At 39.3% G+C, this 16,124-nt stretch overlaps 2 protein-coding genes and 1 non-coding gene across 3 annotated transcripts; 2 read left to right on the top strand and 1 right to left on the bottom strand.

Moving 5' to 3' along the window:
* Nucleotides 1-359: 359 nt before the first annotated feature.
* trnar-ucu (transfer RNA arginine (anticodon UCU)) lies at nucleotides 360-451 on the bottom strand. The gene is given in 2 exon segments: nucleotides 360-395; nucleotides 415-451. It is a non-coding gene; the product is annotated as a tRNA-Arg (tRNA).
* Nucleotides 452-918: 467 nt separating this feature from the next.
* alpk1 (alpha-kinase 1) lies at nucleotides 919-10,960 on the top strand. Its single transcript, XM_053619684.1, has 14 exons — nucleotides 919-1,008; nucleotides 1,915-2,075; nucleotides 2,488-2,642; nucleotides 2,970-3,168; nucleotides 3,277-3,336; nucleotides 3,658-3,744; nucleotides 3,976-4,052; nucleotides 4,371-4,466; nucleotides 4,679-4,783; nucleotides 5,390-7,244; nucleotides 7,823-7,976; nucleotides 8,102-8,264; nucleotides 9,690-9,876; nucleotides 10,015-10,960. Exons 2-14 carry the CDS (start codon nucleotides 1,976-1,978, stop codon nucleotides 10,209-10,211), a joined length of 3,435 nt encoding a protein of 1,144 aa, XP_053475659.1. The 5' UTR covers nucleotides 919-1,008; nucleotides 1,915-1,975; the 3' UTR covers nucleotides 10,212-10,960.
* An 84-nt stretch (nucleotides 10,961-11,044) lies between these two features.
* Nucleotides 11,045-16,099, top strand: epdl1 (ependymin-like 1). Its single transcript, XM_053619687.1, has 6 exons — nucleotides 11,045-11,208; nucleotides 12,202-12,236; nucleotides 12,868-13,002; nucleotides 15,025-15,211; nucleotides 15,649-15,736; nucleotides 15,894-16,099. Exons 1-6 carry the CDS (start codon nucleotides 11,133-11,135, stop codon nucleotides 16,009-16,011), a joined length of 639 nt encoding a protein of 212 aa, XP_053475662.1. The 5' UTR covers nucleotides 11,045-11,132; the 3' UTR covers nucleotides 16,012-16,099.
* The last annotated feature ends 25 nt before the right edge of the window (nucleotides 16,100-16,124 follow it).

Raw genomic sequence — 16,124 nt, forward strand, 5'->3', positions numbered from 1 at the left:
AATCGGACTCAACTCCAAAATTTCTGGAATCAAACAGCCCTTGAAGTCTGTAGCATCTTTAACATCGCAACACACCGGTTCTTTGAGAACCCCCTGCACCAACACAACTTCACTAACATGTCCGGTACAAGGGGTTCTCCAGGATCAGGATTGGGAACCTAAGTGCTGTAAAATGGCGACATCTACAGGCGACCTATCGTCACTGCACCATCGATGAAGCAGGAACAAACCATTTCTAATAATAAATTGAGCGTTTCAGATTTACTGCTTAATATGTATCTGATCATATTGTTATTATTTTATCAAGTTTTAATAATATATTTAAAGTTATATATTATTTTAATTTGTAAGCAAAAGCGCGACTCCGGTGGGACTCGAACCCACAACCTTTGAATCACATCGCTAGTGCTTGCCTAGAAGTCCAATGCGCTATCCATTGCGCCACGGAGCCACCTGTTGCACTGGGCCACATCCGGGCCTTTTAACTCTACCCCAGTTTTCATGACTGGACAGTATTAAATCAGTTTATCTGACTGTACAGTATTATACCAATTACGAACAAATATACCATATAGCATTAATTATACAGGATTTTCAGACGAAAACCAACAAAAAATTACCGTCTTCATCCACTTAGGCAGGGATCTATCATGGGCACGTCTACATTCGTTCTTCCAGAATAACTGCATACAAATAAATGAATGACATCCTGCCTAAAAGCAAAATTAGGAACTGATAATAATTTCTGGCTTGATTATAAATTAACCTGCACGACTTGCACACATTTTTGTATCACATCATCTTAACGCTTAAAGGCAGGCTAGCAGTTAGGAAACTACGTACGTTGTAGAGCGTGATGACGTCATTTTTAGTCCAATAGGAAATAAGCAGAGACAAGGAACCCGGAAGTGGGAAAGTCTGAAACTACAGCAACTCGGAAAGAACACAACAGTTACAACATCAGCAAAGTCACTTCATATGAGTCCGATGATCACACCTTTTCATCAGGTCTGAGCATTTAATACTGGAATAATATATGTTAACTGAAAAAAAGGGGTTGTGTTGTTTCTGATACTGAATTCTTCATTCTTATTGGTCTTGAGGTGTTGATTAATTGTTTTTAATCGTTTCTTCAGTCACATTGACTTGTATGGAGGACAGTCTATATATAATCGAAGTCTAATAACCATATTAAAAAATGTATTGGTTTTTTTTAAAACAAAAAATGTATAATCCTTGATATGGCCAAGTTTTATGTAAGGAGATGTTTATTGGACATTTATGGAAGGAGTCTCCAGTGTCAGCACTTTGTAACAGTCAGTAAATTTTCCATCACTGGAAAGTCTTCAGGATAGAAGAGTTTGTGTTTTCGTTTTTAAAAAAAATACTATTCTTATTATTATTTTATTGCCATATGAACCTAAAATGAAAAAAAAAAAGAGGTTAGTGAGAAAATGAGCTACAACATAAGTGATGAACCAGCTTGTTTCGCAGACATTCCACAACATTAAATGTAATTATGACTGGATAAAAAGTATGATGTGTCATACCTTTATTAAATAAAACAATTGTTAGTATTGGCAAATTGCTGTTGTATTAGAGGAATAAACCACTTCGGTATACGCTGTTGTATGAAATAATCAATTTCAAGGTGGTAACAGTAACTACGCTTCATGTCCAGACACATCACGCCAGTGTTTATTAGTTTCTGATAAAGTGTTTTAATGCCTGAAGTGTTTTAGTACTTATGCAGCACTGAGATAATGAAATAGATCTGTAGATCCTAAACAACATTTTAAGAGTGTAGATGTTTCAACACCGGGGATTTCCCCATGTGAAATGTCTGTGCGTCTCAAACACAACCCATCTACAGCAGGTTAAGCAACTTCTGTATTAGTGGCATTCCCTTCTCAGACTCTCTTTAGTGATCCACCATGGTTTAAGGCAGTGAAGAAAACTGAATACTGTTGAAGTTATGAACACACTGGAGCTAGCGGCGCAGCTGGAGGAGTGTCTCCACCTGGCAAGGAGAGACATCACCGCAGCGGACAAGATGATGTTCAAGAATGTCAGAGGTACTGATTTCCTTTCAGTCTGTGTATGCTGGTTTTAGGTTGTATATTTGGTGAACGTTGAAAGAACTGATTATATCAAAGACCAAGTCTGCTCTACCCACTTTGATCATTTTCCCTGCTCTAAAACATCGATTCAACTTAAGACATGAGCTGCCGAATTTGTTGAAGATGGAGTTCTATGGAACAAAACAAATGATGTGGACCACCAAAATCCTACCAATTGGGACAGTATCAGCCGGAATCACTAATGCACCCATAAAACAGAGAATGTATATGATATATGATTTACCAGATATCAGACTATAGGAACTAACATTGTTTGAGGTTAGACTTTAGCATTTGCTGTCTCAAAGCTCAGGCACTGTGATAACACTTGCTTTAAACCATCTGACCTCCAGCCTTTGACCCCTAGGCATGCTGTCGGCCGAACTGAACACACTCCTGCAGGAGGCGGTGGACATGAAGTGGCCTTTTGTCGAGGAGAAATGGCAGTACAAGCGTTCTGTGGCATCAGAAGACAAAGTCAACACTACAGAGCTCATTGGCGGACATCTACCACAGCTAATGGTATTGACCTCAGAAGTAATATGAATAGAAAATATTTATTAATCAAGTTTTAAACAACTGGCTAATTTAAATAAATTAAAATAGTCTACAGTGTTTGTAATCACAGAATCACTTTCTGTGAACAACTAGTGCCCCCTACAGCCTCATTGTTTGTTTGGCAGTTGTTTATAATAGCATTGTTGTTGTCCACCAATGCTGATACATCAGTAGAACCTTTAATATTAACCATTTTTATATTGGTTTGGCCATAGCACCAGCAGCAATAACAATAATAATAATAATAAAAACTGCCATTTTCAACTTCATTATTCTCACCACTCCTAACAGGTCCTCCTCAGAGCGTCCATCATGGCTGCCGAGCCTGCATGGGCAATGTCTGTCATCTTTCTGCTGGACCGCTTTCTCTACTGGATAGACGGCTCACACTCTCTGCTGGAGACCGCTAAAACACTACACATGCGCTACCCAGAAACTCCGGTCGCCCCCCAGATCATCATTCGGCAGGCCAGAGTCTACCTCAACACCGGTGAGGTCATCATCCTACATCATTCTTATGCAAATGCGGGGGGGGGGGGGGGGGCGTCGATGACGACGACAGAGTAAGATGTTAATAATTACCGTTTTTTTCTCTCAGGTAAACTACAGGAAGCAGAGTACATACTGAGCAGTCTGATAAATAACAATGGAGCAACTGGTAAGTCTTATGAAATCCGAAGTCGGACCCCAGTCAGTATATTTTCATATACTCATACTCACGTGTTATGAAATTATATTTCTCAAACCAAATTCCCGAGTTCATTACTTATATAAGTGTGTGTGGGTTCTGATTGGCTGACAGCAGCACGCACAATAATGTGCTACAATAATGTAGAGTTGAATATGCCATCGATATCAGTAGTGTACATGAAATATAACAGGATAAGTACATTTAAATTTTTTTGATTAAATAATGAGGCAAAATTCTCCTTCTCAATAATGATGTATCTTTTTCCCGTCTTATACGTTTCTGCTCCAGGATGTTGGAAATACCGACGGGATTGCGATCGGGTTCTTGTGCAGTCAGTCAGCGTGCAAGTGCGGGGACAGGTGCTACAAAAGCTAGGTACGATTCTGGCATACCAAAATGTATGTAAATGTTAGTATCAGTATCTTATATGATAACTGCATACCCTTTTATCACAGAAGACCACACGATGGCAATATGATCCCATTATTGTAGGATACGTTCATCTATAGAAAAAGTTTTGCAGATACAAACGTTCCACTTGGGGTTTTGGGAGTAATGTAAGGTCAGAGATTGTATGTTTGTGTGTGGGTGTGCGCTGCATTGTAGGTCTGTGGCTTGAGGCAGGAGAACTCATCTGGGCTTCACTTATCGGTTTCCATATCCTGCCTCTTCCTGATAAAAAGGTAAATATACTCTAACCATATATATTTTCCCATATAAATTCCATACGATCTTGTAATAAACTAATACGGTTTAATTGTACAACATTATAACAACATACAGCATAGTGCTTATGGATATATTTCCTTATATGGTCATTGTTTCCTGTTGTCATAAATATTAACTGTTTAAGTTGTTTTATTGCCCCTGGCCTGCTTTCCATATGTGGTCACAACTTACTCTTAAGTGTATAGGGTTTAGTATTGTAATCGAACCCAAATGTTTTTACTTGCACTCAGTCTGTATGCCGTAATTAATAATTGTGTGTTTGTGGATTACAGGGTATTGGAGCATCTCTTGGGCTTCTGGCAAACATCCTGGTCTCTATGAACGATAAAGACTTTGCTACATTTCAGAAGAAGCCCCATATCAAACTGGTAGATTACAGTTATACGATTCCTCACCATGTTGTGTCCTTCCAGACCAGCTCTTTAGATATTACAGCAAAAGCACTGTAACTTTTAGGTTAAAATCTTCCCATGTTGATACGAAGTAAAAAGAGACCATGTTTTGTTCATATTTACAAATGCTAATTGTAAAAAAAAAAAAGAAAAAAAAAACTAACAAAAATTCTCTCTGTTTTTAACAGGGGTTTTTAGGAGACTGTAGTCATCGACTGCTCTGCGCAGCTCAGGCTGCCAAAATGGCCACCGTGTATAGTCAGTTCAGCTCTCTATATGTACTTACACACATGGTGCGTGTCTATTCACTCTTTCTTATTCACCAAGAAATGTCCCACACTCTAAAATTCATACTTACTACACTCTTAATATTTAAAGAAACACCCCATACATGTATTGTCTTGTTCCTGACTTGTTTATGAGCAAATTTAGAAGTTATCCAGTCCCTCCAGGATTTTGTAATCGCAGAAATGAACGCAAAATCAAGGAATGTTTTTTCAAAAATCGCCTGCGGATTCGGGCCGAGACGCGTCATGTGACGTCTTCACAACGCGTATTCAGCCAAAACCTTCTTCGGTTCACGTGCGTCGAACATGAGTACGGCTAAAAGGTCTCGTTTACCAACGTCACTGCGAAAGACCACGCAAAACTATTTTATGCAATTGCAATTTCACCAATTCAAGTAGTTTTCCACAGAAAAAGCACAAAAAAAAAATCCACAAATTGCATCAAAATGTTTTTTTTTGTTGTTGTTTTTTTTTTTTGTGTTTTTAAAGTTGCAGCAAAATCAAACATTTTTAGCCACAACAGTCACAAAAAAATTCTGCAAATTCCTGTATGGAGTGGTTATTGTTGTTTCTGGCTAAATCCTGATTTCTTACTTCACAACCTTTCTCCAGGTTACTCAAGGAACCTGTCTCCTGTCCTACAGTTTTTCCAAAGACTGTCCTGCTTCAGCTAAGCGCACATATCTCGCTTTGGCTAAGGAAGCCTTCGAGAATGGTTTGCTAACGAAGAAAGAGCACGAAGTGGTCACTAGTCAACAGGAACTATACACACTCCTCAAAGCGGCTTACTGCTTAGCCACAACCAACAAATGGATGTTTGGTCCGAGTGAACATGTTAACGCGGCTGTTCAAGCTTGCCAGGAAGCTGTGGTTCTTTTTTATTCGTACTGCTTTAAAGACGACTCTCATAAGAGCACGCTTTCTTCTCAGGTCATAGCCAAGATACAACTTGTTAAGGCGCTTCTCAAAACGAAGCCCTTCACTAATTCTGACCCACGTTCGTTTATTCCCGATAGTTATCGTGCCATAGAGGGCAGACCGGTCCCGTTCACCATAGACGATTTTGCAAAGGTCATGGAATGTTTTCGGAAGCACCACAAATCGGTGTGTGAAGCGTTTTCCGTGCAGAAACGTGAAGGAATCCATCAAGACGCGAGTCATGCTAACTGTATCACAGCCTTCCAAACGCGAACCGAGTCACTTGCAACAGAATGTCATACTGCAAGCCATAAATCAAGTGAACGCCAGCTGGAGATCGAAAACAAAAAAAATTTGGCCGAGCCCGAAATCTCAGGTCGGCTTGCAGAAACCATGGATAGTGAGGAAAAGAAACCGGATACCGAAGGCCAAAAAGCAAAAATTACAAGAATGTCTGGAGGAAGCAGCAGTTTAGGATCTTCGTGGACAAATCTGTCTGGTAATAGTGGGACTTCACCAGTCCTAGTCGATCCTTTCTGTTGCACAGAAGTAGACGACGATGATGGTGTTGACAACAAGCAGAACAGACATAATGATATTGAAGGCAAAAGTGCCAAAAGTGCTAACGTTAGCAATCAAACTACAACAGATCTTTCCTTTCAAGCTAGCGCATGTCATCGAAAGAGGACCATGCAAGAGCTTTGCACCACTTTGGGAAGCGAAGACAACAATGATGGCAGTACAGGAGCTAGTATGTCAAATGCTAGTCATCAAACCTGCACAGATTATTCCTTTCTCGCTAGCGCTAGTCAACAGCAGTCAAATCAACTTTGCACCAGCTTGGGAAGTGAAGAGAACGGTCAAATCACCAGTCATTTTGACGGGAAAGACAAAAAGACAAGAACTTCATCGGGGTCCATTAGTAGCTTGGGCTCTTCATGGCAAAGTATCTCATTCTCCAAATCACCTCATACTGGAGGTTTTACTGAGGTCTTGGAGAACAAGCAAGCGGTCGATCAAAACTGTGACACGGTACCGAGTGAGGATGGCCCCGGTGGTTCCTTCGAGTATCTAAACCTCAATTCTTCAGCATCGTCAATTCAAAAAGAACACTTTAGCCCTTCCTGCCAGACAGGAAACGATGCAAGCAAAGCCCAGACGGGAAGTTTCGATCACAGACAGTTGTTTCCATCTACTGAGCTCGACTCGTTTGAATTTTTGCAGGTTGATCGGTCGGAAATAACGCAAGGAAACACATCTGCGGCGAACAAACATATGAACGACAACATAAAGGTTTCTCCTCCTGCTGAAACTAAAGACGACGCCTCCAAATTTTCTCGGATGTCTGGAAAAATGATCGAGAACACAGATAGTGATCAGCACTGTCTGATGAACTGTCGCAACGGCTGTTTTCAGGGTTGCAAGATGGGAAGTGTAGTTCTGACAGAGCAGGACTACAGATCCCTCCTATCAGGAGTGTGCCAAGGCTGCCTATTGACAAGGCTTCCAGACAGACCATTTAAACTCCGCCATTACAACAAAGCTTATAGTAGGTTCCGTTATTTGTCTTACAGTTTGGCCAAAATTAAATCTATCTATTTGTCTAATTCAGAAGTTTCCGATCTTATCCGTAAAGGGTAAGGGTGGCTACAGGCTTTCATTCTAGCTTGGTTGGAATAAAAACCTGTATCCACGTCAGCCCTTGGCAAATAAGATCGGACACTTCTGGTGTTTCTCTATTAGCTTATCTATTGGCTTTTGATGCTTTTGTCCTGTGTTGATTACCTTGGACTGGGGTTGCCAAGAAATAGACAGAAAAAGCGAATAGATGTATCAGTTATATACTGTATAGAGGTGTTTTGGGTGAAATTGTAAAATTATGATAGCCTTGTTCTTGGCTGACAGAAGCAGAACCCAATGTGGTTGGCCATCCGTTGTGCATCCCGAGATGCTTTTCTGCTAATGGCGGTTTTAAATAGTGGTTATTTGAGTTAAGTTAGCATGCTGTATTTCGAGACATAACTTTAGTAACTATTACTAATACAGTAATTGTCTTTAATATGACTAGAATTACAGAGTTAATCCTAGCTGTTAATACAGCATTATATTTAATATACTACATTTTAGGTGCACTTGTGTTAAAATACTCCAAGACTACGGACTCATGGACCGCCTGCGAGACGAATGTGTACGTGGGTGAAGTGCTAAAGATGGATGTTGAAGGAAGACAGAGACAGGCCTTCAGAGTTCAGTATCTACACCAGGAACTACTGCTGGGCAGGTCGGGACCATAAAAAATATTAAGATCCGTTTAGTATTCATTTCTCACGTGTAGCTCGTCAGACGGGGTCAGTCTATGCGACTGGGTCACAATTAATCAGTGTTTTCTTGTCACACACTCCTTAGTTATGTAGGTAAGGAGTATTTGAAAGAAAGGAAGATTGATACACACCTGGGCGATGTGGAAAGACAGATGACGGCTCAGTTTTACGTCATGGAGTTCAACAAGCGGCTTTATGAGAACAACATCACCACACAGATCTTCTACCTTCCCTCTGAGCTACTACTGGTAACACACTCCCTCCCAGTCGCCGTTTATATTTATTATTTAGCTTTATTTTACCAGGAAGTCCCATTGAGATCAAAAATCTCTTTTACAACAGAGACCTGGCCAAGATAGCAGTCGTACAAACTCGCAACAAAATTAAAATGCAACATGTACAACAGGATATACAAAGATCCACAACAAAACAAAAAGAAGCCATTTAAACACAGAGGCCTCTCACGACAAACAAACAATCACATGCCTCCTTCACCACATTCTTTATGATGCCTTCAAATTTATCGATGGATATAAACGAGTCTCGTTATAAATCGTCCTGCAAATATTTCCATGGCCAAAAGTACATAACAGGAAAATGCAGTCTTCCCCTGATCTGAAAATCATTTCAAATATCATCATCAAGTAAAAACAGTTTTAACTGCAAATTTACCAGGGATCCAGAGATCTTTGAGATCTAACCATAGTTGTTCAACTCTGAGGGTTCTCAACCTTTAAATAAGGGGAGAACATAAGCAGCTTTCCAAATTTTAGGTAAGGACTTAACTTAAAAACGATGAGTAAATGGGCTCAGCAATAATATCTGCTGCCATCTTGAAGAGATAAGGATCCATAAGGATAGATAAGATAAGGAACTGTCTGGACCTGCAGACTTTTTGTAGCTGATATTTGTAACTTTTAGAGCTTTATAAACTTGAGCAACTGGAATAGGTTTAAAATCAAACAACTCCAGGTTTCCATCCATTTCTGTAGAACCAAAACATGGTACAGATATATTTACATCTGAGCTGTCAAATACAGACCCAGCACAGATAAGGTGTTTATTAAACTCACCGACCATAACAGCTTTGTCCTTTATTTCCTCCGAGGAATGATTTGTGATGCAAGAGCGTATTCGTTATAATTAAATCAAGCAAGGTAGATTTAGTTTGTACTTTGCTACCTGGTCTGTGCTTAACAACAAGGCCAAATACCTATTTGGAGGAGTCTTAAACTGAGCAGGGGAGATGGTTAAATCTGTAGACCAGGAGAAACACAACCATTCCAGCTCACCCAGGGTCTACAACTAATTCACGGTCAGTATGCTACAAGACCATAATCCAAAAATTCAGCAGCAAAAGGGAGTCCTTAATTCAGAAATAGCATAATAGTGAAAATCATATGAAAATTAGCATGAAAATAGCGGTGATAAAGATTTAACTTGTGAAACCATGTAAACATGCAAAAAATGTTATGAATTTTATGGAATCTGCCTGTTTTTCCATCTGCCATTCATTTAAGAAATACCGATATGCCTACGTTCATGGTTCTGGTCTAAACTCACAGGCCTATCTCTTTGTCCGATCTCTAAATGAATGTAGGTGTGCAAGCCTTCGTAATCATGTTTACGTGACGCTGTTTTAGCTCTGAATCCCGGTCTCTTCTGCGTTCCAGCTCCTGGAATCCGACACCATCTTGGCCTGCATTTCGGTGGAGCCATACATGCTGGGGGAGTTTGTGAAACTCACCAACAACACGACGAAAATCAACAACCAGCATTCGACCACAGAATACGGGATCGCGTTCGGACACTTCACTTATGAGTTCTCCGACGGCCAAGAGGTGGTGGTAGACCTGCAAGGTACCAGAGAATAAGAAAAAGAGAAACTTGCCTTACTAATGCACTTTATGATCGTATTGCACTGTAATTTGTCACCAAACCCTGCGTGCGTGTGTGTGTATACGATAAGCTCAGTTGAATATTTTGTGTGTTCATCAGGCTGGATGACGGCAAATGGGAAAGGACTGATGTACCTTACAGATCCTCAGATCCACACGCTCAGGAAGCCCAAATCTGTCAATAACTTCCACAACAACGGTATCAGGAAGTTCCTACAGGATCAGCACGGGAAGCAGTGCAACTCCATCTGTACGAGGGCTGCACTACACACACTCCCACTACAGAGTGAAAATTAGCATGATAACAATCTTTACCGAGATACTGACAGTCCAAACTAATATATATATACACTATAAAAACCTGTAACATATCACAATTTCTGCTTATAGTTTCATGTTTTTAAAGAGGAAAACATTAAAAGCCATAACTGCACATATGGATGGACCCCAAGTACCTCTGCTAAAGCCACGAGTACCCCATCGAGCCTTCCATCACACCTCCTACAAATTACAGGGAATTGTGTAATTTCTAAGAATTTATTTATTTATTTACACAATGTGTTATTTCTGTTTTTATTTTTCTTGTCAGTTCTCTCATATACATCCTATACAGCAGCTTTTGATTTCTTTTGTGATTGACGACATGACTACAATCTCAGCGTCTTTTATTCATTTTTTTTTTTAAAGAGATTTAAATAAATGATATGCACAGCTTAATAAATATTTTGTGTGTGTGTGTGTGTGTGTTTCATTGTTGACATTCTGGTCATTTCAGCATCATATTTTTTTTTTTTTAAGCAGGTCACACGTGCTTTTAAAACCTGCTAAACAGGTTGCGAGAGAGGGGGAAAAAACAGTAAAGTGTTATGTTTATGTTGTTTATTTGGTGGGAATCCACAATGTTAAATTGTTCTGCAGTTAATTTAAGTGCATATATCATTTATAAAGATGTTTATTCAGATGTACTAAATTCTAAGACTAGGTTGTTCGACACATATGACTCACTGACTCTCCGAGGCACACGCCCAGATCAGGTGACAGCAACATCATTTTTGTTGTTAATAAACCATGGGACTTGTGTAAGCATGACACAATAGATTGCAAACCTTTTCCCCACACTGAAAAGCAGGAAGTGAGTTTGTTTACAGGCTATACTGAGGTTATATGTAGGAGGAGGGAGCATAATTCACACAAGTGAGAACAGTGAAGTGAAAAGACATGCAGCTCTGGCTGTGTTGCGCTCTGCTGGTGTTTGTGGCAGGAGGATGCTTGGCACAGAAACCTCGTCCGTGCAGTAAGTATTGGACTTAAATCAAGATCAACTTCAGCGTCTGAGTACTAGAGTGAGTGTTTTAGAGGGAAAAAAATCATTGTTATTCTGTAAAATAAAACTTAGGTGTGTGTGTTTGTGAACTAACACATTAATTATCATTAAGTTTCATATTGATGCACTGATTTGAATAGGTTATTATTTCTTACGCAAAGACACATTGTTGGCTCCCATGTTTCCACCGTTCCAGTCAATTATGTAACACTCTCATCGTCCACGGGGTGGTTTGAGTATTTTCACACATTTTTCACACATGACAGTCGTTAGAGTTTATGCAGAATGGCACATAAAACAAAAAACATCTTAAAAAAAAAAAAAAAAAAAAAACCCTACGAACGGCAGTTCTGAGGGGCAGAAACACCTCGACGAGGACCGAGATCGGGAGAGAACACCAAACTATTTTGAGCTGACAGGAAGGTTATGGTAACTCAAACAACCACTCTTTACAACCGTGGTGAGCAGAAAAGCATCTCAGAACGCATGCTCTTAAGCCAAGAACAGGAAACTGAGGGCACAGGTTTACTAAACTGTAGTTTGACTGGTAAAATGATTGCATTAGAAAGATGCCACCGAGTCTTTTCCCAAATTTTAATAGTCTTGGTTCGGTAGGTAGTGCTTTGGGATAGTATTAATGATAAGATTTTATGTTGAACAAATCGGAAGGAGCATTGTATGCATAAATAAATTTTTGCTTTTGTTTTGTTTTTTTTTTAATAAAAAAGGAGGAGGATATAACTATCACTTTTTCACTTGTTTTAGAAATTTGATGATTAATGTGCTGATATTGTAAGGAAAAAAATTCTATATCATGAGTAATTTAATATGGGTGCATGCTTTTGCCTTTACTTTATCTAATCACAGTCAGTAATTCGTCAAAGTGGACGACACACAATGACACACAATGCAGTACATTTGGATGTAAATAAATAAAAAACGTCTGCCTTTATATATTTACAGGAAGTCCTCCTCTCCTCGAGGGAAGCCTCAATGTGGTAAGTGCTGAACACTTTTCATTCAGTTTTAAATCAAAGGGGTGTGACTGCTGTTGCTAAGCAACTGGGAAACTAGTTTAGAATTGAGGTTAATGCTTTTGCCAGCTAGCATGTATAGTATAGTAAATGTGTGTCTTTAATAAAGAAAATGTAAAATCACTGTAGAAATGAGACAAATTTGTCAGGAACACCGACCTTGTTAAATTATGAGAAAAGACGACTCATGACTAAAATGACCGGTGTCGAATGTTAACTCCTCTGCACAGAGGAACGTACGAAATGTGTCACAACTTCAGATCTGTCAGAGATTTCACCGTTTAATGATATAGTGATGCTTTGTCGAGCCTTATCGCTTACACACCCACGCACTCATTCACACATGGGCTATTTAGCACAGTACATAGTACAGAGGCGATGATGTATAGTACGGATATACAGCTCAAAAGATGGATATGAGATGAGAGTTTAGGATTTCAGAATTTATTTCCCGGTATTTACATCTACAGTACGTCTCTTATAGTCTACTTTCATTCATGAGTGCCATTTTATTTGATTGACTGATTGATTTAACATTTTTATTCACTACTCATATTTCCTACACTGCATCACCATCTCTTTTTCTCCTTCTCAGGTAACTCAAAATGGCGGTTACAGCGCATACGGGAAGTACGCCTACGACTCTATTCTCCGGCGCATCCGCCTTCGCGAGGTTGTCCGCCATGATAATGAAACGTTTATTACGGATGTTCTGCTACTCTATCAAGAGGTAACCCACCCCCTCCAAACCAAACCAAATTGAGGAACAAACACACAACCTCATATTTTGTATTGTGTTAGTTCTCAAATAGAAGATGTAAATGAGGGAGAAAAACAATGAGGAACATAATTTCCTAAATGGCTACATGGGTCATCTCACTTCCTCTCTGAACACCCTGCTGGGAAAAAAAACACAATAGAAACTTTCACTGAATTTTTAATGGTTTTAATGGAAACTGTAATGTTCCTGTGGGTCTTTATTGGCAGTTTGTTGCGTTCTATTGGTGGTATGTTATGTCTAGTGGATACCATTAAGCACGAGTAATGGTAATGGTTTTAACAAAGGACTGATCATTTGTAATGGTATTTGTAGTAGAAAGCATTAGAATTTCTGTGATGGTTTCTATAGTTTCTTTGTTTGTTTCAGCAGGGCAGTCTGGATTCTGTTAAAGCTAATACAAACTTATCTAACAATTAGTAGGAGTATAATGACATGGTTCAATCCCAAAGAAATACTTTACACACAATTAGAAAGTGGGGCTTACGTTGCAAGACGACAAATGAGTACCGGTTAGCATGTCAGAATAATGCCAAGTGGTCCATGTAGCATATTACGTTAACACTAATTATTTCCCCAAACACCAACAACCACACCACCCCTCCTTCAAGTGGTGACCGCTGAGGTCATGGATACTGTTACCGTAACTTAAATCAACACCACATCAACAATGTCACATGACATCCATTACCTGACTGTTCAACATGTCTTAGCTGGCTAATAAAATGAACTAGCTAGCATTAATCAAATTGTTATCTATGAACTAGCCAAAATAACTGGCTAATATCTAGTAAGGGAAATTTACCTACTCTTACAAAAAATAAAGTATACTGGGGACTTCTACAATCACCACACTCATTTTACCCTCAGGAAGGGTGTTAAGCCACTAACATGCTAACCTATTTAAACATATTAAAGGTCACTATAACCAGATTAAGGAACAAACACACATCCTCATGTTATGCACCATGTTAATTTTAAAGAATGTAATTGAGGGGGAAACCCCTACAATGAGGAACATGATTTCTCAAATGGTCACATGGGTCGTCTCACTTCCTCTCTGAACAGCCTGGATCCTGTTAAATTTATCCATCAACACACCTCATCTGGAAATGAGGAACACACAATTGTTTCTGAACAACTATATTAGCTAGTCAAGTGGGCTACGCTAAACTGAACCCCACCTCCATTATCTATAGTATATAAAGAAAGGTGACATCAGCTGGCTAGCTAACTTAGCCAAATGCTGTCAGGGTTTAAGTAGCTTGCTAGGTTCATTAACTCATGTTTATTTGCTATCTAGGAAAGATACAGTAGATAACCTCATACAATCTACTGTATAAACGTCGGAATGACATCTTAAGTTTAAAACAGAGCTTTCATATAGTAAAATATCAAAAGATCGGGATAACTAGTCTAGCCAACTCGGCTTGATGGCTTACCTGGACGTTTCTGCAGGTTGGACGTTGAGTCGGAAAACACTGATGTGTCCATTGGATTCAACTCACATAATTTGCTGTTTCTACTGGAGAGTTTAAAAGTGAAGATAGTTGAGAAGTTGGGCCTGGGATTCTCATCTGTCTTCATTGTCTCAGACATTGCTGCTGCCCGCTAAAACATCTGGCACCTGAATTGTAGAGATTCAAAACTGATGAAAAGCCAGTGTTCCAAGATTAAATGGAATATTATTTTTGTAATGGTGATTAAAAATAAATGTCGAAGTTGAATAGTTTGTTATATTAAAAAAAAATCCGTAAAAGTGATATGATTTAATTATACTGAAAAAGTACTGTTACAGTGAACCACATACTCAAGAGTTCATTACTTTCCACCCTTGGCTAAAACTCACTCATTTTACCAGCGTAAAGGTGGTACGTTTATTCAGGAAACGTTTGAAACACTTGAAACAGTAAGCAAGACCGAGAAACAGTTTCCACTCAGGCTGATGTTTTACCTTGTTCACTCTCTCATCAGCATGTAATGTACCTGATCAACCCCAAAAACAAGACGTGCCAAAAGCGGGAGCTGACGTCCCAGTTCCACCCGATGAAGATCCCCTGCAATGCTACTCTTCTTGGGCAGGTCGTGCTAGGGAGTCTCTCTGCACCTGGAGAAGGACTGCTCGTCAACTCGTGGAGTGGAGAGACACCCAAGGAAAAAAGTACACACACCAAAAGAAACCTTCACTGGCCCCCATTAAATAAATAATAAACAAACAAGCTAACTAATTAATTAAAATAAAACGATAGTGAGTTTTTAACCTCATTTTAACCTCATTAAGGAGTTTAAAAGTTAGTAAAATGTCATTTATTTTACATTACAATTCATTATTTTCTACTGTATATGATCTGAAAACAGATGTGGAGTCATGACTGACCACTGCGTTGAAAGTTTTTCAAAAATGGCCAAGGGTGGCCATTTTGGCTTCTACGATGATATTTCAGTTCTTAGTACATTATAATACTCTACTAAATACTAGGTAGTATAAACATGTTGACTAAATTGTGTAAATAGAGACTTAGTTACTATTTGAAGTTGTTTTTTTACTTTGTGCTGATGCTATTCACTAACAGCGGGTGTTTCTTTTCTCTCCCCCAGGCCAGTACTTCCTGACGTTCACCGAGTTTGGTTGCCTTCCTGTCAGTGTCCTTTTCAACATGCCAAAGACCGGCTGGGTTGTGACCAAGTAAGTGTGCGAGAGCGAGAGAGAGAAAGTGCACATGAATACTTAAAATGTCAGGCTTTGATTGATATGGTAACGTCCATACACTGAACTTTCCTTGCGTTAATCGGTTCCATTGCGTATCAGGCGACACAAATCCTGTCTTATCTGACTGTTTCAGCTTTTTTAACATCATTCGTGGGATTAAGGACCCATCTGTGTTCATTCCTCCACCGTTCTGCAACAATACTACACTGGAAACAGGAAAGAAAGGAGATTTCTTCAGTGCTTTCTTCTGAGTCAATACTACTGCTTCATATCTCCCATATGTTACATCACTGAACATTAATGAATTTAAATAAAGAGTTTGGCAATCATTTAAATGTATGCAATGTGCTTGTTGCATTTATTT

The sequence above is a fragment of the Ictalurus furcatus genome, chromosome 29 (assembly GCF_023375685.1).
Source record: "Ictalurus furcatus strain D&B chromosome 29, Billie_1.0, whole genome shotgun sequence".
Classification (NCBI taxonomy): domain Eukaryota; kingdom Metazoa; phylum Chordata; class Actinopteri; order Siluriformes; family Ictaluridae; genus Ictalurus; species Ictalurus furcatus.